The sequence below is a fragment of the Emydura macquarii genome, unplaced genomic scaffold (genome assembly GCF_026122565.2).
Source record: "Emydura macquarii macquarii isolate MOO-44397 ecotype Brisbane River unplaced genomic scaffold, CSIRO-AGI_Emac_v2 contig_383, whole genome shotgun sequence".
NCBI lineage: Eukaryota > Metazoa > Chordata > Testudines > Chelidae > Emydura > Emydura macquarii.
The window spans coordinates 6,056,508-6,082,285 of NW_027130520.1; the positions used below are offsets into that span (position 1 = coordinate 6,056,508).

The 25,778-nt window shown below is 37.0% G+C and overlaps 1 protein-coding gene across 4 annotated transcripts in view; it reads left to right on the top strand.

The window, feature by feature from the left end:
• The window catches only part of VPS13B (vacuolar protein sorting 13 homolog B), an 819,784-nt gene that overhangs the window by 621,361 nt on the left and 172,645 nt on the right, over positions 1-25,778 (top strand). For all 4 annotated transcript variants that reach the window (XM_067537148.1, XM_067537121.1, XM_067537138.1 and 1 more), the window contains one exon: positions 21,580-22,282. In XM_067537148.1, coding sequence (XP_067393249.1) covers positions 21,580-22,282 — 703 coding nt within the window. The remainder of the gene's footprint in view (positions 1-21,579; positions 22,283-25,778) is intronic.

Genomic DNA, 25,778 nt, shown 5'->3' on the forward strand with positions numbered 1-25,778 from the left:
CCCCTCAATCAATCCAGAAGTCGACCAAATAAATCCACCCCCAGAAAAAGAGTAACGCTGCGTCAACGGGAAGACATTTCCCATTGCCTCAGTGTACTAGGGACGCCACACTATTTAGGAAGTCGACAGGAGATACGCAAGCTACTCTGTGTAGCTTGCGTATCTCCCGTTGACTGCCGCTGAATTTCCTGGTAAGTGTAGACTGGGCCTAAGTTTCTTTTCTGAATGAGTAAAACAAAATGATTTTAAAAGTATGATCATTGAAGAATTTCCAGTTCAGTTAGAAAGAGTACAACATAAGGTAACAATGATAAAAGGATTGGAGAGCCTCACAAATGGTGTAAAGAGAGATTAACAAAATTTGGCTTATTTAACTTTGAGATTATTAAGAAGTAACTTGATGGAGGTGCTTAAACTAGCTAAGAGGTAGCATAAAATTCAACTTGATATATCTGATAATATTTTGTGGTTTAGGAGAGAATGGGATATTCTCAAAGGGACAGATTCTCAGCTGAGGAAGATGATTGCAGGAAACTGTTTGCTGCTCTCAGATCCATGCCACCCAGCTGTGGCATCAATTAGAGCTTGACTGACGAGTCAAGACCTATGCCAGTGGAAATCAGGCTCACTTCACTCCACCAACAGAATGCTTCTGGCATGCCTACTTCCTCCCCATACTCAGTGGTAAGAGGCAGCTGGTGAAGGAGACATCTATGCTGTCAGAGAGTCTATGCAGGGGAAATTCTCTGCTGGCAATATCCATGTGTCCTAAATCCAGTTTGTGCCACATGCACAGCACAAAGTGGATTTAAAGGACTAGAGAATCTGACCCATAATGTAAAAGGTTGTAGAAGGTCTAAGACAGAGGAATATTAGTTTCTTATGGATCTGGCTACCATGTCTAGAGTATGAAAAAATAAGGCAAAATCAACAGAGAACTGGGAAATACAGAAAATTTTGTTTTACAGTAAAATATTTTCTGTCTGTAGCATCTATTCTGGTAATGTAGGGAATGAACAGAAATGATGAATGTTAAACATTATCATCTATATCAGCTCTTACACCAAAAATAGTTACTGTAGTTACTGAATTTTGCAATGTAACAATGATTTTTCCTTGTAGATGCACAAACTCTAAAAAAAATTAATAAAAAGTTGAAATGAATAAACAAATGTTAACTCTGAGATTCCAAAACTAAGATAATTAAGTTAAATTATTAGGGAATATTTAAGAAGAATTGGGAATGATTTTATTCAAAAAGAATTGTAAGCAAGAAAAATTGGTTCAAAATGAAGGTGATGAAGTTAAACAGTATTAATATAGTCATGCAAAAATGTAATGACTGTATGTTATATTATAAATTTGAGAGATTTGTTCCCTATTAGGGAGTAAGTGACCGTAGTTTTGGGAGCAGCAAAAAATGTGTAAACACATGGTGGAGTTGTTATCAAAATGCTTTGAACGTGTTTGTGGGCCATAATTTTCTTAATATTTTGCCACTACTGAAATAAACTGGATGAAATATTTGCCTTGAATTAAGGTTGTAAGAATTTCAGTCATAGTTTGATTTGACATAGAATATAATTAAGGTATCTTTTTATTTCTTTTCTTTTCATGATGATAGTTTGGAAATTGAATAATATATGGATTCCAGATAGCCTTTGCCTGAGTTCACCCCTACAGCTTCCAAAAGTATTTTGTAATATTTGGAAGGGAAAAGGTTAAATGTTAAAGTTCTGTTTCATGTACTGTGCAATTTCATATTGATAAGGTTTAAAGACTTCATATTTCCTTTAACTGTAATGAAACTAGCATGTTGGCACATGACCAGTAGAAAAGTACCCCCAAAGCAATCACTGTTTTCCCCTAGAAAAGCACCTAAAGAAATATGTTGTAAAAAATCTAAGGGTTTAATAACTATTAGTGGAGACAAAGAGGATTTTCAAGGGCTTTTTTCAATAAAACCTTTATCTTATTTTATAATTATTTTTATTTATTTTTCCAAGTGTTTGAGAGTGGAGCCTCATGGGCCACAGCAATTTTAACCTGAGTGTTAAGTGCGAGTTTGGGCTCAATCCAGCTTTTTTATTTTTTTAAGGTCTACATTACTTGATTATCTAAAACAGACCTTCTTGCCTCTGTTGTTTGGATTACATTTCTTTTGTCTCATACTAATCTTTGTGTAATGGTCTAAAGAAGATGAATATTCTAGCCAATCTCTGTATCAAATAGTATGGATATCAAAATTTGGACAATATTTTGTGGCTATTGTTTGTCTTAACAATAATTTAAATAAATGTTATTGCATGCCCTCCCCAACATAAGCGTTATGTTAATAACTCAGTAATTTCACTAATTCAGTAATTTCATTTAGAAACAAAATAACTTATATTTTTCATATTCTACATTGAAAAGAGAATGAACAATATTAGCGCTCAGCTGCTTACACTGTCACCACTACCTCTAAAAAAACAGGTGCTGTTTTCTTTTCAAATTGTGAAAGGCCAGTGAAAATTCTGCATAGTTCAGGTGTACAGTATACTATTTTTGGTACTGTAAAAGTAGGTTAACACCATGCAAAATGCGTAGATTGGAAAACCAAGAAATTGGCATCATCATCATAAGTGTGGTCATATTTTTGGCCACATTTTGCAAATCTAATTGATTGCTGGAAAACATACATAGCAAAATGAATACAGACAGCACAACATCATCAGTAAGTGATGAAATGTGAGAGAACATGGATTTGAACTTTCTTGCACTGTAGACACTGTATCTGTCATGGTGATGATGTGCTTAGTCTATGCATGAAGAAACTCAAACATTTTATATGTTCCCTCAGGTCACATGATATTTGACCCAATCTGATGGTTCTGAATTCTTTGATTTTTTTTTTAAACTAATCTTCTGTATGGCTCTATGGCAATATTACCTTCAAAGAACAACAATAAACAATTTTTCCCTATGCAGAACATCCCCTGCTTGCTGATGCAATGAGCTAGATTCTTGTCTGTAATGATAAACATTTGTGTACCTACAAATCTAAACTGTTGTTTGTTTGTGTACCTACAAATCTAAACCTACAAATCATTTAAACTGTTGGCTTTTTAGAAAAGGCTGAGGAATAAAAAGTAGATTGAAACAGCAACGAGGAGAAGGGTTGACTGAAATATGTCTCCTCCTAAGGCTAAACCCAAGGTATAGAAAATGAACAAGGTTGACAGGAAAAAAAAGAATATTCGTTTAATCAGAACTCTTAAAAATGTTCATTTTCTTTGTGGGAAGGAGTCTCACATTTCTATGACGTCCTTGTGCAGGAGCCACCCAAGTCTTTTCTGTATTTTTAATGTATGTGATATCAAAGCAAGCATCAGGCTTTGTTGTTTCTTAAAAAAATGCCTCTATCAGATCCACAGAAAAATAACTTTTTAGATGTTGCTTTTCACGTTAGTACCTTTAATTCAACTTAAATGTCTTTAAAGAAAAAAATATACCTTTGGTGATGGTGTGCTTGTAGTGTCCTTTTGACACTCATTCTGTAGCCCAGATTCTCTGCATCAAAAATTTGCTTAGCACATCAGAAAGGAAGGGAACTCTCGAGGGACTGGTTACTGTGCCCAGTTCTCTGGCCAGATTCTTGCACAAATAGGATCTGATCAAAATTTCATCAGCTGGAGTGCAGTGTACTCCAGCCATACTGGGGCCAGGAGGTGTCATAGGAGCAAACTTTGTCAATTTTAGACCAGTTGAACAGTATTGAGTACTCAATTGCAGCCTATTTTCAAAATCAGGTCATTATCAAAATCATCATATGAGGAAATTTTTATAAACATGGCAATTTGTGCTACAGATCTTGGCAGGAGAAAATAAAAGCATTTTGTCACAATCTGATTAGTCTGGGATAGTTATAGCACAATTTGGAGTGAATTTCACACTTATTTAAACTATGCCAAGAATATCCATATCCATAATTTTTTCTCTTTTTCAATAACCTTTACATTAAGTGGTGGTGGAACTATATTTATATAATAACATCAAAGGGATACAAAGCCATTCAATAGGAATAAATCCATGTTGTTTATTTTCAAAGAATGGATATTTCCGATTTCTTTTCAAGTGAATTTCAACCCTAGCTACATATCATTAGTGTCCAAGAGTCTTTTTTTTATCATAATCATTTGTGTTATGCAGGATAGTTATGTTATAGTCATACTATTTTTTTTTATTTCAATTTATACATTTTTTTACTAAGTAGATACAAGACTTTTTTCATTGGGAAACGCCAAACTGTGTTCAGATTTTTTATTCATTAAAACTTCCTTTAAAAAGCATGTTTGAAATCCCAGATGAGTCAGCCTCTCCTTCCAAAAAACCATAAAGACCTGCACCCTATAGTACCTTTGTAAAGTGAGCTATGTGACTATGGCTTAAATACAGACAAAAGTAAACTATAAAATATGGAAAGGATAAGATCATTTAAGAGGGAAATTTATGACTAAGCATCTTTTCCAAATGGCTCTGAGTAATATGCTGAAATTGTGTCCATTACATGAGCTAATCTTAGGTAAACATGTGCACAAAGCCAATGAGCCAAATTTATCCTTCATATAATATCATTTGTTTCTGTTGTTATAAACCAGGGATGAATTTGACCCATTGTAATAGTGCCCTGGAATTGTATTGGTATTTTTTATTACAGGATAGTCTGAATCTAATATACTAAAAATCAAAACACTTTTGATGTCTACATAATATCTTTTTGCTTTTAGGTGGAAAAACTGTTGCCCATGTGTTTTTCTCCATATGGTTGTCAGCAGTTTGCTGTGTTGTACTACAAATTCAAACTACTATTTTTCTCCTACAGAAAGGAAATTCCTGTTAGTGTAGAAAGGCAACTTCACATTTTCTTTGTTTTACTTTTGTTTGGCCACAGAAGCAATGGAACTTCTACAGTTCCACTACCAGGAGACAGGATTGCAGGGTGTGAATAGAGGTTTTACGCCATGTTAAGTCCTCACAGATCTATCCATAGGACTGGCTTCAGTCTAAAGCGTTGGGGCTTCTATACTTCACACCCAACTGCTCGTGGACTCTTCTGACCCTCCCATCAGCTTTTTATAGTACAGGAGCTGTTGATTGCCCGGACATAGAGATGCACTGCACACCTACCATGCACTAGAATCCAAGGGATGGTGTAAGGAGTCACTATACCAGCCTTCTACCACCAGATAATTCCCACAGGATCGGACAATCCTCAACTTGCCACTGAAGATTGTTTTAAGGATGTTTTGTGTCATTAGAACAGTGCAGAGCAACCTTAAACAATGCTGAGGAGCTGGCCCAGGATGTGTATATCCAACCCTGCAAATTATAGAGCCCAGCTTCACTTGAGCTCCCTGCAAATTCCTGTGGAGCAGGGTGTGGATGGTGGGGAAAAAGCAGAGATGAGGTTAGCATCAGTCATTGACCCTAAGCGTATGTCTACACAGCGACTAGACACCCTCAGCTGGCCCATGCCCGCCTACTTGGGCTGCGGAGCTGTTTCATTGCTGAGTAGACTTCCAGGCCCAGAAGTCTACACATCAATGAAATAGCAAGCCCCATGAGCCCAAGTCAGCTGGCATGAGCCAGTCACAAGTTGTCTAGTTGCTGTGTAGACATAGCCTCAGAGAGCAGGAGCATAAGAGTGCTAGGGGCATTTCAGTGGCATACCGAGTGGGAAGTGAGAGGGGCCAGGCCCCGGATGCCGGCCTGCGGGAGGGGGGAGGCCCTTCATGACACCCAGGGGACGGGGCACTGCCCCCCCACCCCCCACAGTGCTCCCTGTGTATCGTGAAGGGCAGGATCGGCCCGCCACTTCCCCCCCTCCGGCCACCCTGTCCAAGCCAGGGCCGGGCTGTGGGACTGGAGTGGCAGGTAAGTGTGGGGGGGCAGCAGGCCGGCCCTATACGATGGGCAGAGGGGTGTTGGAAGCTGAGAGGCAGCTGCTCCCGCTCCTGTGCACCCCCCCCCCCCGTGTGTTGTGAAGGGCCAGTCTGGTGCCCTGAGGCCAGGGGGTGAGGCCACCCCCATCCAAGCTGCCACTGAACTGCAGGGCTGGAGAGGGAGAGGCAGACGCCATGCAGCGGGTAAATGCAGGGGATATGGGGGGCAGCAGTCTCAAGCCTGTATTTGTGGTGTCAGGACCTCTCCTGCCCTGCGCAGGAGGGAGGGGACGTGATTGGGGGCGGGGGAGCGCAAATGCAGGCTTGGTCCCTGGGCACTGGAGACTCAAGGTACGCCACTGGGGCATTTGTTTACGTCCATTTCAGTCATGCTCTTCACCACAGTATCTGAGCATATCACACATTAATTAATTGATCCCTAAAACACCCTTGTGAAGCAAGGAAGTATAACGATTTCCATTTTACAGATGGGGGGAACCAAGACACAGAGACATTAAATAGTGTGCACAAGGTCACAAATGAGGATTGGAATAACCAGGAAAAGACTCAGATCTCCTGAGTCCCAGTCCAGTATTCTTGGGCGGCTGTAGTGGCCATGGAATGTCTCTACAGCTTATTCAAGGCCTTGAAGGGGACTGTTCCTTCCCTTGCCTCACAGAACAGTTGCCAAGCTGATACTCAAACTTATTGTGGACATAGGATTTAATACAATATGGCTTTACATTTCGGGAGGCATGGGAATTCCAGTAATATACAGTACACCAAAGTCCGGCTTGAAATTTTAGGCAGAATTCTATTCCAGCGGTACTAAACTTGTACCAAATGCAAAGCCTTCACACCTTAGGTAAAAAGTACGTGCCAGAGCTGAATTAATTTTGAAAATCCATAAATAATGTTCATTGCCGTGTAAAGAGTTTCCGGCTTTAGTGAGTCTGGATTAGTGTTTCACAAAGAAAAATATAGTGAAGTTTCTTGCCTTTTTTTTGGCTTTTTCATATGATGTACAGTAGTTGGCCCCCCCAAAAAAAATTCCTCAGCTCAGAGGGCAAGGCAGATGTGTGACCTTTTCCATTTTGGAGTTCTGCTTTAATGTTTGTGCTGAATAAAATCTTCATCATTACTTTGATACATTGACTTGTCAGTAATTTGGGTGAAGGCAAATAAACTTTTTCTGGTTCATGTATACATGAATGTAGTTATGGTCAGTTTCTGTCCAGTTCTGCTTTTAATGCAATAATTTTAAGCTTTGGAATGGCTCACTTTGGAACTTAACTGACTTTAGATGCTCATCTTTTGCATAATTTTTACCACGGGGCTATTTTGTTAATAAAATTTCAGAATCAGAGAAAGCTTGTAGCTTGATAGTATTGAAGAGAGTGCCAAAAGTGTCACTTCAGGAGAATGCCAATGAAACCCCTGAACTGGAATACTTGAATAACATTTGCATCATTTTCCTGGTAGGTTTTACCACAACTTGAATCCAACTTAGCCATTCGTAAGATTTTTTTTCCCCTGAAAATAAAGTGAACTTTGATTATTTGAGGTACACTAACTATCAAAATAAATTGTTTGCCAATGTTTTGAGTCATCATCCTCCCATCTTTCCATTGTAAGGAAGCTTTGCTTCATCATTTCATTTTATTTCCAAAAACATCAGTAATATATCTTTGTGTTTGATTGTACTGTACTTTTTAGATATTTCCTATAAGCAAATATTTTAATTCCAGTGGAAACCTAGCTATAACTCTTGTGTTTGTGAGAGAGGGTGTGCATTTACTTTGTCACTAAGTGAGACTATTTTAAGCAGAAATTTTATTTTTCAACATAGCAACAACAACAAAAAACCAAACCAAAGCTCTGTAATATGATAACCCCAAAATAGCCACTTTATCGGAAGAGTCCATTTCACAGATAAAAAGGTACAAAGTGAATATCACAGTTTAATCAACTGTGCATGTGCACAAAAGCAGACATAAAAAGCTGAAATGAGAAGGCTGTTACCATTTTAAATTAAACGAACAGCAAATGGAAATGCACAGTTTAGGATTAAAATTCCAAAATATAGACAAAATTGTAGTCATGGTATAATTAACATGGTTTAGATATTGAAGAAGGTCATGATATCATTGTTTATATTTCCAGAGGGGTAGCCGTGTTAGTCTGTATACAGCAAAAATGAGAGTCCTGTAGCATCTTAAAGATCAACAAATTTCTGCGGACATAAGCTTTCGTAGGCTACAACCCACTTCGTCAGATGCACGATGTAGCCTACGAAAGCTTATGTCCGCAGAAATTTGTTGATCTTTAAGATGCTACAGGACTCTCGTTGTTTATGTTGAATTTCTTGGCCTTTGTCCACCCTCAGCTTAGTCGCAGTGCACAAATTGTATCAGCATATATGGCAAGAGAATTTTCAGACACTGGGACAAGACAGACATTTTGCAATTCCACCCTAGCCAGCAGTTCTTACAGGAGAGAGAAGCTTGAACTTTAAATTAGAGATGGAGTCCATACAGGATATTGCTGATTCAGCGATCTTGACCATGTTCTCTCCCTGTCCTGCAACACACACCTTTAGAGTTTGCTGGCCAGTTCTGGGATCCTAGGCACAGCAGGCGGGTTGTGGAGATTCCCCTGGGCCATTCCAAAAGGTACTAAGAAACCACTGCTTCATTACTTTTGCTCCATTACTGTGGAAATACTTTTATTTTTATATATTTATTTCAGTTTATACAATGTGCCAATTCAGTTCTGTTAGAGTTAAAATTTTCCAAACTCAGTTAACTAATGGCAGGCATCTAACTTCATATTTAGGTACCGTAAGTGGCTTAAATATCAGATATTTAATCATTATCAAATTTTTAGTATTAATTTAATATTTAATTCAATAATGCAGAGTTGTTAACAGGAAAGGCGGAGGATGTTGAGCAGTTCCTTCCTTACGTGCTCACCAAGGGTAAAGAGTTAGACAAATACTAACTCAAGGGAATCTCCACAACTCCCCTGCTGTGCCTAGGATCCCAGAACTGGCCAGCAAACTCTAAAAGTGTGTGTTGCAGGTCAGGGAGAGAACATGGTCAAGATCACTGAATCAACACATCCTGCATGGACTCCATCTAACAAAGGCTCGAGCAACTCAGACACTAACTAAGTATAATAAGCTTTTGTAATAAGGCATACTGGTTAAACTGGTTTTGAGATTTCAGTCTGAGAAACGGGAATATTGGTCAGGTATTTCATTGGTTAATGTCAGTGATCCAGTCATTCACGATTCACACTCCTCTTGCATGGAAGAAGACTCTCCTGCCTTGGTGACCATATTCCTCACATTCTGTGGTATCAGGTATCACAGTTTCAGAATAACTGTGTACCATGCCCCCTCTGTGGTCCGCACTAGGGTCTCCAAGTCTCCAGCTATCCTCACTATCTAGATAGGGACTGTTGTCCCACTCCCTTTTGACCAGTGGATTTTAAGGCTGCATAGCCCTCTGCCTTACACTGTGATATCCCCAACAAGCCAGTCTGTCTAAAGGTCAGTGCCTGTGCTTGGCTTTCTCTCTGTGAACTAGGAACAGTGTACTGTTAGCAGTTCCAAGTTACCACACAGTTTCTTTTTAAGCAAGCACATTTATTCTTAAGATAAAAGCATTACAGAGAAAACATAATGAAAACAATAAATAGGTTTAAACACACGCTAAACATGTCAGAGGTCATTCATCAGTCTTATGGGGCCCCAATAGGTCAGTCTTTCCAATCCTTCTGTAAGGATTGGGGCCTCTCTTGGATAAAAAAATCTTGTCCAGATCTTTCTGCTGGACCAGAATGAAGGCCTTGAGTCAGTTTAAAACCAGTCTTTGCCAAAAGTCCTTTTTTGTCATCTGGTCTCTGTAGAATTCAGTTTGAATCAGAATATGCACCTTCATCATCCCTCATTCTTCTTAGTTCCTGGTGGAGCTGTGGCAACCCTCCATGCTCCACTCCCTGGAGTTGTTTACAGTCCCTGGGCCCCAGTGATACATAATACATACACTTAATACAATATGGTCCCCAAATATACTGTATGCAGTTGAAGATCTGTAGGGAGCCTGGAGTGACTCTAGGTATGTTCCAGAGGTAATTAACATTGTCCTCCAACACACATGAACGTATCGGACTAAAAATATAATACAACCCCAAACTGCATTGCATTTATTTTCACTGGGTTCTTAAGGCTTCCATTGATTGCAGAAGCCCTTATAGCACAATTCCAACTGAACTGTGCTGTAATGGGAGGTACAGAGTCAGTGCAGAACTTCCAGGCATAGGACTCTGGCCCATTTCTCATTCTCCAGGATCCACAAGTTATGTGAGCATGTTCCATAGCTTGTTCCACAATAGGGCAGACCTCACTGTGATGACGCACTCCAACAATTCTTCAGGAAAAGAAGTTTATAGGGAGTTTTTCCCCTTAACACCGTCTTGCAGGTTTTCATATGGGAGAGGGTGATCAAATCCACTGCTGTTTGTGATTTCTCTTTAAATGGTAGAGGTAGCTGTCATATTGATCAGGAGTGGCATTACAAAGTTTTTTGATGAGTGTGGGGAGAATTAGGAAGCAGCAAAATATTGCCATTTGTATATCTCTATGACTAGTCCTGCTCTGGTGCAGTTATGCTACACTATATAATGTGATGAAATCATAAATTTTAAATGTGATACTGGTTTGAGTCTGATGTGATATTAATAACATAAGGTGAATCAAATTTAGATATTCAGATCATGATCTCATTTCTATAGATAATTGGTCACTCACACATCTCTAATATTTTTGCTATATCTCAAGTTCTATTGCCCTTCCTCCTCCTTCCTCATTTCTCCTCTTCCCACATCACTGTTTATTGGAGGACTTATCTATCTGATGATGAGTCTTCTATAAAGTATTTTTGTCCTGTTCTTCCATAAGTAGAATATCACCCTAATCTTTTATTTGGATGTTTCTGCCATATTAATATATTTGCTTAATAACCCTTTCCCATTAGCAACTCTTTCTCTTGTATTGATGTGATGTTACCTATTACTTTCAAGTTGTTTCATTCTACTCACACTAGAGTTACAGGTTACCCTGTGTCAACTTGTATGAGTAAAGAGGGAAGCTTCAATCTTGACTCATGACCAGCAGATAGGCTCTCTCACTAATTTCATCTGTCTCTGTCAAAGAAACGATGGTAAAGTTCACACAGTACCTTTTTCAGAAATAAACTGTATCAGTCACTTTTCAATTTAAAGAAAAAAAATATTTTGTAGCATATAGGTTGTGAAAGACAGCACCTATAAAACTAAAAAGTTGTTAAAAATTTAACTTCCCTGTTATGTGTCTCATCTAGAAGACTCATGAATTTCATCTACCTCAGAAATAAAAAGGAAAAGGAAATTTTAAGGTAGTCAAAAATCTTATCTGTATATTTCCCTGGTTGGGTCTCTTTCTCCTAGTCAGCATGTGTTCTCATAGTGAAGTGTGCCTCTGGCATGCCAACTGAAAGCACATCCCTTCTGGTCTCTGGGATCTAGTTGATAAAGCAATCTCCCCCTCAGCTTCTCAGATGATGGGGGATAACACTTGCAAAATACATAGATACTGTGTAGGAAAATTTCAAAAGCGCAAATGAGAGTTATGTGCCCAGCTCACACTGACTTTCAATGACAAATAACTGCCTTTTGTTTCTTTGAAAATCTCTTGCTCATTAAGATCCAGCCTGTCTACTTATCAGCCATTTCCCCTCACATAAAGTCACATCGCACATTGAATGTTTGTTTTTTAGCCATTCTATTTATTGGATTTATTGTTTTTTGTGTAAAATTTTCTCCATAGGCATTTGAGTGCTGGTCTGGGTTGGGCACCTCATTGACTGAGTGCCCAGATTCATCCCTGATGGAAGTTCATTAAAATCAATGGAGTTATACCAATGATCAATTTGGCCCAGCTATTATAATAATAAAATGCAGAAAGTTAACTTGAATGGATTGCACTTCCTGCATAAGCAAGGCTCCATATATTCCTCAGCAAGTTGCATTTAAATTCCCTAGCAAAGGTCTAGGACTCTTCTGCTTTCTGGTGCTGCAGCCTGGAAATTTTGTAGCAGTTTCTTTTAAACTTAAAAAGAGAGAGATTTTTAATTAATGAAAGCTAAAAATAATTCAATCAGTACAGTAGTCCCTGTGTTTATTTTGTTGTTATACTAATTTATTTTATGTAGTTTTATTTAGGCCAAAGTTGTTTGTATTGACAACTCATAAGTGCATCACAGAAGTTGTCAGAGGGAAAGGTGAAGGTTTTGGCAACTGAGTGGGCTGTATTCTGGCTTTTGTCATCTAAAGAGTCTTTGGAGGCAGGTAGGGATTGTGAGATATACTGCTAAAATATTTAGTGGTGACATAGTTAATGAAGTTGACATTTAAATCAACATGTTAAGATTTCAAATTTAGCACCCGATTGAGACAAATGGGGCAGTTAGTTCATAATTCTTTAAATGGTTTGTTCGGGCTGTCTGCAGATTCAAGCAGACAACATTGCATGGCTTTACTCTTGCTTCACATTTTAAAGGTTATTTCTGAAACCATGAGGGCTAAAATTATAACTGTTTTAAAAAATGAAAACTTAGATTCTGGAGCACGGTTCTGCAGAGAGGGGTGTATTATATGGCAAATTCCATGGCAGAAGAATTATAGAATATGTAGAACCCTGTCCTTAAGGCAGGGCTTCATAAATCTTTTAATAGGGTGGATCACACTAAAGAAGTCCAGCTAGAATTGGACTTACAGAAGTTAGAGAAAAGTGTGTGTATGATACATACACACACACACACATATACAAAAATGCATAAAGATTGGGCAGAATCATGTGTGTATGATATATACACACACACATTTTTCTGTAAGTCAGAAAGGCAGAAGAGATTTTGCTCAGTCTTTATGCATATACACACTTTGCCTTTGAACAGAGACCAATGAAACTCAGCCCAAAAGGTGAATGCTTCCATTCAGATCTGTTGCAGAGTTTCTCTTGAATGGCTCTGCTTCATTTTTTTCAGGGAGAACACAGACAGTAGTTTTGGGAAATTGTGCCTTGGCCCTGAGAGCTCGCTTTTCAAAGGCAGTGAGGTAATGCTTATAGTTCTTTGAAGCAACTCAGTAAAGTGGCTGAGATTATAGCAATTCTTCTGACTGAGGAAGTCATTTGTTATTCATGTTCTGAAACCTGTCTGTTGATCCTTTGCTGCTTCCACGTGCACATGTAAAAGCAATTGCTACAAGTGCTTTTTATCATTTGGGTTTGGCAATAAGATGGGACTTTTTCTTTTGGATACAGACCTCTCCACAGTTAGCCGTGCTATTGTCAGCCCAAGGTAGGATTGCTCCAATTCACTCTGTGGGGCTACAGCAGCTAGTGCAGAATGTGGCAACTTGCTTATTAACTTACATTTCACACAGAAGTACATGTCACCTCTTCTCTTTATTTTGTAATGGCTGCCAATTGATTTTCCTGCAAAGGATAAGATGTGATTTTGTCATATAAAATATGGTTTGGGTCCTGGCTACTTTGGAAACAGTCACCCTCCTTTCAGGATACTACAGCAGCTGGAACCATGGCCAGCTAGGTCAGTTGGTAAAGCATAAGGTTTCTAATTTCAGGGTTGTGGGTTCAAGTGCCACTTTGTGTACTTTAGTTCCCTAGGATACCTTTCTGGAAGATATGCTGTAGCCAAACACAGTTTACCCTTTAGTCCAACACAATTTATTAGGCTCAGTACAGGGGTAACTAGGTGAAATTGAATGGCCTGTGATATACATGTCAGAATAGATGATCTAATGTCCCCTTCTGTTCTTAAACACTAAGAATTTATGAAAATGAAGTGTTAATACTGACAGCTCTCTGATTTCAATGAAATAGAGTTGTTTGCATGGTATTTCTAGCTGAGTCGTCCTCAACTTTGGAATTCTTTCTCCCATCCCTTTGTCTGACATAGCTCAGATTTTCTGGTCTTCAGGACATTCTGTAAGGCTAATTCATTTACTCAGACTTTTTAGGGGGTGAGGAGGAGGCAGGTGGAGTTTATTTTCTTGGGCCAAGAAAGCTTTATTGACATCTTTGATCTAATAAGTTTCTGGACATATTTTTAATTGATTGTACGATGCCCAAAATCTAGGACAGGCACTTTTATACATTTGAAAGACACTAAATGTAACATTCAATATTTGGGATATTGCAGTAACAGTACACATAGTTTCAGCAAAGGGGCTGTCAGTAGGCTTTTATCTTGTAAAAGTCATCTTAAAAGTTATTTTTGTTTAATGCATTATGTAATTTCATTATATTTGATGCTAAAAGCTAACCTCATTGGTGGTAATCATTTTGTTCAGGAAAAACAACCTCTGGCTTTCTTTCTGTAGTTCTGATGAGTCCTGCTCTCAATCATAGTCCTGGTAACTGGCATCTGACTTTAGTTAGTTAGTTCTGCATCTTTTCATTTTTCTCACAGTACATTCAATGTTTATTAATTGGAAATATCAGGTAATTGCTTTTCATGCTTTTTATTTGTAGATGTCATTAAAGAAATGTGTTTGGTATTTTCTTATTTTAAAATTGTTTCCCCCTAAGTTCATGATCAAATGAGAAGATTTTTGATACAGTAGTTGAGCTGTTGGTCAAGAAAACACTGATGCAATATTTTAAATAGCAACCTTCCTTGTTACTCAGTTCAGTATTGCAACACTTACAGGACAGTAAGTTACTTTAAATTACACAGCTCAGTTACATCAAATATGCTGTTGAGTTTAGAGTTGATCTAGCCCTAGCAGCACTTTCAGATAGTTTGATGGGACACAGTTGTTTCCATTGAGATCAGTTCAACTCTAAAAGACTATTCAGTTCAATCCAATCCCGTTTTAATGGAAATATATGTGAAATAGGCTCAAAATTAAGACTGATGAAATTGCAAAACTTTATTTGAATTCTTAAAACCAAGAGGATCTCTCTGAAAGTCTGTCAGAAACTATGATGCAAAATAGAGTTAAAGCTTTGATCGCATCATTTTGAAAAGTAGTTAAGTTGAATGTACAGCAGCCATTTTAAAAATAAAAAAGCTAAACTTCAGCCTTCTGACAACAAACATATACAAATTACAGTTTTGATTAAGGTTCAAATATATGTATTTTTTTAACCTAAACCATGATTTTCTTACAAAACGCAAAGAAGCAAAAATATAATTGAAACTTACTTTAGAGAAAAAATGTGTTAAAAAACATACAAAAAAGTGGCCAAACGTTTTTATTTAGAATTTAAAATATACATTGCTCTTGGACTAAGACCTGTATGCTAAGTTTCATCCTTGAATTACTTTTTTTTAATTGAAAGTATATCTCTCTAAAAAGAAGCTTGTACAAGTCTCCATAGACTCTGAATAATATAACATAGTAAACATGCTGTCTATATTAAGAAGAAAACTTATTCATTCTACCTGGGTTAGTAGGAATTTCCATATTTGGCTATAACCACATTACAGCTGGAACATTTAGCACAGCTTTGATATATGAATATTTGAGCTGATATTTAACAGACAGTAGCCTCTTACTCTAACTTCAAAGAGCTGGAAAAATTACTTCATGAAAGAGGAAGCTGAAACTGTAGTACTTACCATCCTATCAGTTATGCGATGATGATGTATATAATTAGTTCTGCTCTTTTTGCATAATTACTCTAGTATTGTGAAAACTTCAGTTGTATTCCACTTGGAATAATTATATGATATCATGTATAATATTATGCTCAGTGAAATTGACTTCAAAATAGCTTTTACTTTGCAGCAAGCTCTGGTGAAAACAGCTTCTTCAAATGAGAGATAAATTGGATTTTTGATTCTACATCTGTAGTCAAATGACCTAGCTCCTCATCCTGCAATTGGATCCATGCAGGCACATCAGGCTGCCTGCCAAGACCAATTGCAGAATTGAGACCTTAGTTTAAAATTCAGCAAACTGCAAATACAAAATTATGAATGATAATGGTGACATAATTTTAAAATAATAGTCCAAAAATGTGTGTTTTTTAACATTACTTGTGAGTTAATATGTCAAATTAGAAAAATGTTTTCATAATTGTCAGAATTATAATCTGTGTTTATTTGTATAAATAGTTTGTAAAGCAAAACAAGTCATTAGTTTTAACTGTTATGTTCATAAGAACAATGTGGTAAACTGTAGTTAACAAAGAAAAGGATCTTTAGACTACAATGATAGTAGTCAAATATGTTTGCATCTCTTTGGTTTGAGATGCTTTGATGAAGGACTTTTATTTATTTATTTATTTTTAAAGTTGAAATGAAACCACAATGTTTTTTCTCTGTAATTCTAGTTTAAGGACAATATAAAAAAACTGGAACTAATGCTCTTTCTGTATTTGATTTTATAGGATAGACAAGATGTTTATTTCCATGAAAATACTACTACTTTTTAGCAAGAGCAATAAAATTAGGTCATATGTCACAATGATGTACCAGATGTGATTGGCACTTTGATTCTGTGGTTTCACACTTGTGACATTTTTCCATAATTTATGTTATGTGAAGAATGATCTCACAATTGGCTGAAGCTATTTTGATCAGAGTTAGGGAATGACTGTTGCAAGCTGGAAATATTACTTCAATAGTGCCGTTATGTAACCATAATTAATATTAGAAACTGGAAAAATTATGCAGATGTACATTAGCACATTTCAAAAAATTATTTTGCTTGCAATGATTCTACCAATTTGACTGCTATTCTCTGTACTTGAAGTAGAACCAGTCATATCTCTCAAACAGGTAGGAACTTTTTAAGTGCAACCATTATATATACAGACATGTTGCTGATCAAATGATTGAAGAATCAAGAAAATGAAAACAATAGATACAATAAAGTTGCCATTTGTTTTAAAATATTTCTCCTTTGGTTAAAAAACATTAAATATAGATCTAAACTACCATTTTCAAAGTTTATGTGAATAGTTTAATTTGCTCCCCTTTAAAATGTTGAGTTCTGAAGGACTTGTCTTTTAAGGAAAATCTTTCATATATGAACTTATCAAAATTGGGCCACAATTGATTGATTGATTGATGAAAATTTATCAGATATAGTTTGTCCTAGACTATAAACAATATTGCTAACTTGAGATTGTAATTTGGAAAGGCAATTCCATTTATTTACATTGGATTTTATGAGGCACTGCACAATGTGTGTTCATGAGGACATGCTAGTATCAGACCCCTTCACTAGATAGATATATACTGTATGCCCCTTTGAACTCAAGAGGTTAAGCTAGTAAAATTACCTCTCTCAACACATGAAAAGGAAGACTTAGCCACAGTTCCCTAGCTACTAGTGTAGCTTTCAACACCTTTTCCTTGCTGGCTAGTATTGATAAGGTATATAACTGTGAAAGGATGGGGAAATGCATTGAAGTCATCTAAGAAGTAAACTATCAACTTGACATGTTTTTCTAGCTATTGAAAACCTTTTCATATTGCAACTCATTCTGACAGTGAGACTATAGAATTCTTCTGATTTAAGTACCATCTGGTTATGCTCAAAGCTTTAAAGCTATTTTCTCAGCATAAAATTTCAGAGTCCTATATTTTTTTCTTCACCAAACTATCCATTTTTAAGCCACAAATATTTTTCCAGTCCTTTCAGATTTTATCTATAAGTATATTTTAACAGTATTTAAATAGTTCTTAAACAATAACAATTTATCTTGATAGATGACATGCTGTGTTTTTTCATTTTATTTTAATTAGCCATTGTGGAACCAAATTCCCTTTTGTTTTATTCCTTTGAATACTGTTTAATTACAGTTATCATGCCAGATATCTTAAAGGTTATTGTACCAATACAGTTTCATTTAACATAAGCCATGTGGAATCAATAGTCCTGTTTCCTAAAGTGAATGCTTGGAAAATCTTACATTCATATGTTAAGAGTACACATCCTTTCCTCATTAGTTGGAAAGTACAGGGATTTTGGCACAGGTTCTGTGTGGAAGCATTGTGCAGCTTTTATATGGATTTTGTTTTTAGCCTTTGATGACACTGTTTAGAATAGGAAGTATCTAATAAGTAAAGCATTTTGTCTAATGTGCTGCCAGTGTGTTTAATATATGCCTGGAGGTCTGAAACATTATCTTCTCCACTACAGTAATATGCATTTAATTCTCTGAGAGCAGAAGGTTGAACTTTTAAAAGGGACTCAAAGTACATTTTCAACTAAATAATTTAAAACATATGGGATAAGGGACCAGAGTAATGTACAGTTGGTTTTTATGGTTTAATCATGATCATGTTAATGCACACCAGTAGCTAATTAAAGAAAACTTTTATTGTTCACTTTAAATGGGTTATGTAAAGAATAAGAGAACTAATACAATACAACCCAATGATAAATGTTACCATTATATTTGCTGGTTTTGACATCTTAAAGTATGGGCCCATTTATTCCATAACAAAGCAAAAAATTTCTTTTGAGTTTTTCCATTGGGAGTCCCACTACCACTACTGCCCCTTTAACAGAGTATTTAATTGATGCCCAGTTTTATTACCAGGCATATTTTAAAGTTAACTGCAAATCTTAGCTGAGTAACTGGCCAAGAGTTCCATAGAGATTGATATGCAAAGTTCCATCCTGCTACTTTTGTTTTGTATTCAAAAATCATATAATAAAAATGAGGTACTGTGTTGCAAATTATTATTTGTTTGTTCCAATCTTTATAATAGGTACATAAGAAAATGTAAAAATCAAGATTCCGGTATGGAGCTGGGTGGCATGGGTGATAGGTAATGGGATATAGTACCTTTCACCTTTAGGTCACTAGTTCATGTTCCTTGCTGCTTGGTACTAATCAGAAGTAGTTACCATCTGACTGCTGTTCAGTGACATGTGAATTGATTTGGTAGTCTCAATAACGTTTCTATTAGTCAAATGTCCACATCACAAGAAACTTCACAGTTGGGACCAATTAACACCCGTATTGGTAGTCTTAGAAGAAAGGTCAAGGACCAACTGGAAGTGGAGGAAGAGCTACTCTCTTACCCTCCTGCAGGTGTTTTTGTCCAGCTCAGTACATTTAACAAATATTAAATTTGCTTTAAAAAAATGAAGAAGAAAGTAGGCTTCTAAATCAAACTAAACCTATAAAAAACTCAGAAAATATATTAATTTGCAGACTGGAAGTAAAAGGTTTTTTTCGTTTGTAAAATAGATTATCCTTCAGTAACTGAAATTGCATTTTCATTTCTTATGGCCAAATCCAGTTCTCCCTGTACATGGAGGAACTGTCATGATTCTGCTGCATGTATCAGAAGGATGGCAAATCACAGTGGCTCCACATGAGGAGTCTGCAGCCTCCATCCACTGTTACCTGATGACTCTCTTCACAGGCTAAACTTGTGGCTACGGACCAATTTGGAGCTGCTATTGGCCTGTTTTGGCAGCTGTTGGCCTGTTTTGTCGATGCAGCTGTTGGCCCAAATGCCCCTCCACTGTGCTGTGGAGAGTGGCGTCATGAAGTGCCACTGTAGAGTTTCTTCACAGCTGACTCTTCTGTCCATACAGAGGTGTTGTGGCTGAGTCAGTTCCAGGGTATTAGAGAGACAAGGTTGGAGAGGTAATATCTCTTATTAGATCAATTTCTTTTGGTGAGAGAGACAAGCACACCCACATAATGGAACTTCATCTGACATTTATAAAGCACCTATCATCACAGGATCTAGGTTAGTTAAGTATTATTGCCAGTTTACAGATGAGGAGACTGAGGTAGAAAGGTTAAGTTACTTGGCCGCAGTATCAGATTGAATCAATGGCTGAGGAATTCCTGGCTCGCTCCAATGATTCATTAAGGCTGCTTCTAGTAAGTTATTTTTGTGAAAGCTACATTAAAAGTGATATCATATTTATGAGCCAATGATATGAGTCTGTCATAGAAATCAGCCACAAGGATTTTTATTGGTGATTTGAAAAATATGTACATGAGTGAAACTGCAAAGTTTGTAACCAGAGCTGACAAAAACCATTTCAAAGAAAATCTCAGCTACTTAATGGTTCTGTTTAGGATTTCCATGTAATACTTTTCTCTAGCATATTTACTTTTTTAAGGAAATCTTTACTGTTCCCTTTGATTCAAAGAAAAGCACGATATAAAGGAATTACAATAAACCTCCCCAGCTTTTCTTAGAAAAAGAAAACAAAACAAAAGAAACCCAATTTCTTAGTATGTTATACAGTAGAAAGTCTAAGGAGAAAGAAATCCAGTACTTCAATGCCCTTCACTCCCATTGTGTTATATTGTTGATAAATATTGTAAGTACATATAATTCATAATCATAATTTTTCTAATGGAAGATACTGTATATTTTGGGCCAGGTTGTGTCTGTCCCTTCACGGGTACACAAGGGGTAGGGAGAATGTGTAAGGAGGCCTCACCTTGCAAAGGATTCTAGGGCAGGGGACAGAGACATCCCACTCACTGCATCCAGAGGAACATGTGACTGGGGAGCCTAGAGTCACGGCCTACGCTAAAGGAGGAGGATAGAGTAAGCAGTCAATAGAGTTGGCCCTGTTTCGTCGTCGTTGTTATGGCATATATGCTGCACCTTATAAAAGAGTTTATCTGCAGCCATGCTTATACTTTACCTCAGGAACAATGTCTCTTGGGAGCTTCTGCTTGGGTCATGCACCTCTGAAGTGTCCCTAATGAGGACTATGCCTTAAAGGCACAATATAACCCTTGATTAGTAGTATTTCCTTCACTGTGAAAAGAACTAAAATCTATTACTGTTTATTCCGTAGTACAAACTGTCTTTCTAAAGTGTTGCTATAAGCAGTGATGTCTAGCTAAACATTTCTATTTGATGAGATCTTGTGAAGGTCATAGCCAAATGCATAAAACTGTAGTGAGTAAATATACCACTTATACCACCATAGCGGCAGGCTTTATAAGTAGCTGACATTTACCTGAGCAGTAAGCCATGTTGTTTTATATAATGCATCTGGCATTTGCATGACTAAGAAAACATTTTTTCAAGTCCTCCAGCACAGGATTTATATCTTACAATTTCTATTTAGCTTTTTTTTATGAATTTGAAATTAATTAATACTTTTTCATTTTGTGTAAACACGCTAAAGCATTTTTAATGGCAGTGGGGATTATTTTTAAGTATTAACAAATAAAACTTGGAAGAAAATCTGATTGTCATCCTTTTATTTTAAATAGTCATATATAATATTGTTTCATAGAGGCAGAATTTTGTTTTAACCCATATATTTCCTTTAGATTTATTAGAATATAAAGAATTAGTTGAAAAAATGTAGTTTGAGCCTAGAAATCATTATTTATTTTTTTTTTCCCTTCATATATTCCTTTGGCACTTCATCTGATGTGAGTCATCATTTCTTCTGAAAGTACACCTGCTGTGTTTTCATGAGTGATTACTCTGTTAAAAGTTAACTTGGCAGATTTTTTATAATTCCCTTTTTTGAAATCATGTTTAAATAGCAATTGTTTGCTGCCACTGAAATGGAAATACTTGGGATATGGCTAGTAAAATATAATATAATATATTTTCCTTCACAGGTTTCCAAACAAGAACAGAAAAAAATGGATATGTCTGATGGAGGAACAGTTGAAACTTCTTCACGATACAGTGGTGCCCAAGACAGTGGCATTGGCAGTGACAGTGTTAAAATCAGAATAGTTCAAATAGAACAACATAGTGGCACAAGCCAACACCGTATTGCCCGTCCTTCCCGACAGTCTTCCATTGTGAAGAACCTGAACTTCATTCCCTTTGACATTTTTATTACAGCAAGCCGGATCTCCTTAATGTCTTACTCATGTACTCCTTTACCTAAAACTAAAGCATTGCAAGATCAGAAAGATGGTGATAAAATAAGCAAAAGTTCATTAAACCTTCTAGAAACAGATTCAGGTGGTAGCCAAGCCACTGAGAAGCCAAGTCAGGCATGTATTTCATCAGTAACAGCAGATGATCTCTTGAACAGTAACAGTTCTTTGCCCACTGGGAAAAAAACAGGTCTTCTGTCACTAGAAAGTCTTCATGCTTCCACAAGGTCATCTGCTCGACAAGCCCTTGGTATAACTATTGTTCGACAGCCTGGTCGCAGAGGAACTGGTGACCTACAGTTAGAACCTTTTTTGCATCTTGTTGTATCCCAACCTTCTGTACTCTTGAGCTGTCACCACAGAAAACAGAGAGTGGAAATATCCATGTTTGATGCTGTGCTTAAAGGAGTAACCTCAGACTACAAGTGTACAGGTAAGATCATTTAAAGTCCAGAGGGTGTTAACAACTGCCATAACAATCAGACTTCCTCAGAGTTTCAGGGATGATCAAACAGAAAACAGCTGGCAGACCAGACAAGACATCTTAATTTAAAAAAACCAAAAACAAAGTAAAGTTTATATTCCATAGGTGAGTCAAGTTTAAGAATAGAAGATGTTTGAAATGAATTAAGGCTTACCCTTCAAGAACCCAATTCTTACTGTTACTGAATATTGCTTTCTCAGCACAAGAAAAATAAAAGTGTCTGTCACAGTACTTTAGCATATCAAAAGTTTCTAAACCAATACTACAAGCAATGAGTTGTAAGTCAAATTTCTTTCATAAAGGATCTTTTTATGGCTGAAAACCATTATATTTTCCCATATTAGTCCTCTGCTAAAATTCAAAGAAAAACTTTCAGAAACACATGGCATTTTTATCATAAATTGTATAGTAGTCTTCTAAATGATATCTTCATAATGTCAAATAAAACAGAGCACAAGATGTTTAAAATCCTTAAATTGAAAACATTTTTAGCAAACCTTTTATAAAAAACTATTTAAATTGCAAACCAGCAACTTCATGACATATCTATCTACTACATACCACTTCCCCAACAGAGTCTTTAACTCAGGATGGGGCTTGATGGTGGAAAGTTTGACTTGAACTCACTGTAAGGAAGAGAAAAGAAGTGGCACCTGCTATGGGGGAGGGATGAAAAAGAAGCAGATCATTCTGATCATTTCTTCTCTTGAATCGATGATGGACAACTGTCAGAATGATCACCAAAAACAGAGGTAGAAGTGACCAATTCAGTTGGGATGTAGCCTGAGTGCAATGCCTCCTCTTAAGTATTCAACTTCACAGAGATATTTTTAAATGAAAAATTATTTGACCCAAGCTAAATATCAAACTTTCAGACATAATTCACCCAAATTCCTATTTATATGAGAATTTTTCATATATCTCTAATATATGCTAATTTAGGAAATAATATATTTTAGGTTCTCACTCAACTAAGCAATAAGGTTTTATAAGAGTTTCCTTTATTTAAACAAAGGTGGCCAATTATTGGCTTTTCTGTAGGTGTCATATTTGCTGTATTTCATGTGAAGTATTTATAACAATGAAAAGTCACATTTGTGATTGAAAATGTATTTGTCTGCCTGTGAACCTTCCCTCCAGCAATAAGTCCAGAGCTCACTGCACAGAGTTACAAAGGGATCTCACAAAACTGGGTGACTGGGCAACAAAATGGCCAATGAAATGCAATGCTGATAAAAGGAAAGTAATGCACATAGTATAATCCCAACTATTTATACAAAATGATAGGCTCTAAATTAACTCTTCCCACTCAAGAAAGAGATCTTGGACTTGTTGTGGATAGTTCTCTAAAAACATCTGCTCAGTGTGCAGCAGCAATAAAAAGCTAACAGAATGTTAGGAACCATTAGGAAAATGACAGAAAATAAGACAGAAAATATCATAAAGCCACTATATAAATCTATGGTATGCCGACACCTTGAATACTGCATGCTGTTCTGAACGCTGCATCTCAAAAAAGGATATATTAGAATTGGAAAAAGTACAGAGAAGGGTATGTTACAGCTTCCATATGAGGAGAAATTAAAAAGACTGGGACTGTTCAGCTTAGAAAAGAGACTGTGAAAGGCGTGGGGGGATATAATAGAGGTCTATAAAATCATGAATGATGTGTAGTAGATGAATAAAGAAGTGTTATTCACCCCTTCACATGACACAAGAACCAGGAATCACCCAATGAAATTAATAGGTAGCAAGTTTAAAACAAACATAAGGAAGTACTTTTTCACACAGTACACAGTCAACCTGTGAAACTCATTGCTAGGGGATGTTGTGAAGGCCAAAAACATGACTGGGTTCAAAAAAGAATTAGATAGCCATTGATGGACCTATCCTCCATGAATCTATTGGTCAGGGATGCAACCCCATGCTCTGGGTATCCCTAAACCCCTGAATGCCAGATGCTGGGACTGGGTGACGGGGGATAGAACACTTGATAAATTGCCTCTTCTGTTCATTCATTCTGAAGTGTCTGGCACCGACCATTGTCAGAAGACTGGATACCGGACTAGATAGACCATTAGTCTGACCCACTATGGCCATTCTTATGTTCTTACAGTGAGTGACATTACAATTCTGCCCTATACCAACAACCAATGGGGCAAGAATGCCACAAGACATTCCATTAGCCCAGCAAGATACTAGGGACTAAAATGTGGGCAAATCAGGACCCTTGGAAGTGATGCAAGACCACCCAAAGAAGGACAACGTGCTCTCCAGGTGTAGACCTTCTGGAGATTATTGATCAGATGAGGGCCCTGGGTGAAAAACATCATTATTTCTTCTCTCATTAAATTTCATACAACACATTTAATTTTCAAATAATTTCATAAAGAAAAAATACATTTTAACCCTGCTGTACTGGATTATTACTGAACAAAATAGCACCTAAATGGCATTTGAATGGTTGTCTGTGGAAGAGATCAACATAACTGCTGGTTTTTATAAATCTAAATTAAAAAAAAAAAACTCTTAAAATCATTATACATTTTTAAAGGAAGAAAAGAAAAGAAGATTGGATGGCTAAGAGAAGAAGATAGAGTGAAAACACAAGGAGAGGGATAAGGTTCCCTGGCTCCATATCTCCTTCCTTTTTTTTCTCTTCTGTTTCTTTTTCTAATTCCAATTTTCCTCCCCTCTCCTCTTCCCATCTACTAGTATCCTTATCTCTTTGTGAGAAACACTTGCTGCCTCAAAACTTTTGCTGTAAGACTGACAGGGAGCTCCCTGTACATTTATTGAATACTACCTGATATACTTGCAGCTGGTACTTATTATCCAGTCACCCCAGAAGAAAGACAGAAGGCAATGGATGTGGATTAATTAATTTTATTCACTTAAAATACCTTGGAATACCTGACAATAAATTACAAAATGCAGTTCATCATCATTTCCATATAAAGCCCAGCTTGGTCCCAGCCATGCCTGGTTGCTGAGAATATAAGAATGGCTATACTGGGTCAGCCCAATGGACCATCTAGCCCAGTATCCTGTCTTCCAACAGTGTCTAATGCTAGATGCTTGAGAGGGAAAGAACAGAATGAGGCAATTATTGAGTGATAAATCCCCTGTCCAGTCACAGGTTCTGTCAATCAGGGGTTTAGGAATACCCAGAGCAAGGGGTTGTGCCCCTGACCATCGTGGCTAATACCCCCTGATAGAGCTATCCTCTATGAACTTATCTAATTCTTTTTTAAACCCAGCTATATTTTTGGCCTTCCTCTGGGAATGGGTTCCACAGGTTGACGGTGTGTTGCATGAAGAAGAATCTCCCTCACATTCTCTGCGGTGAAGACCAATTTAAATAATTCATTTAATTTCTCCTCAAGGCCTTGTCTTCCTGAGTGCTCCTTTAGCATCTTAATTGTCCAGTGGCACCACTGATTGT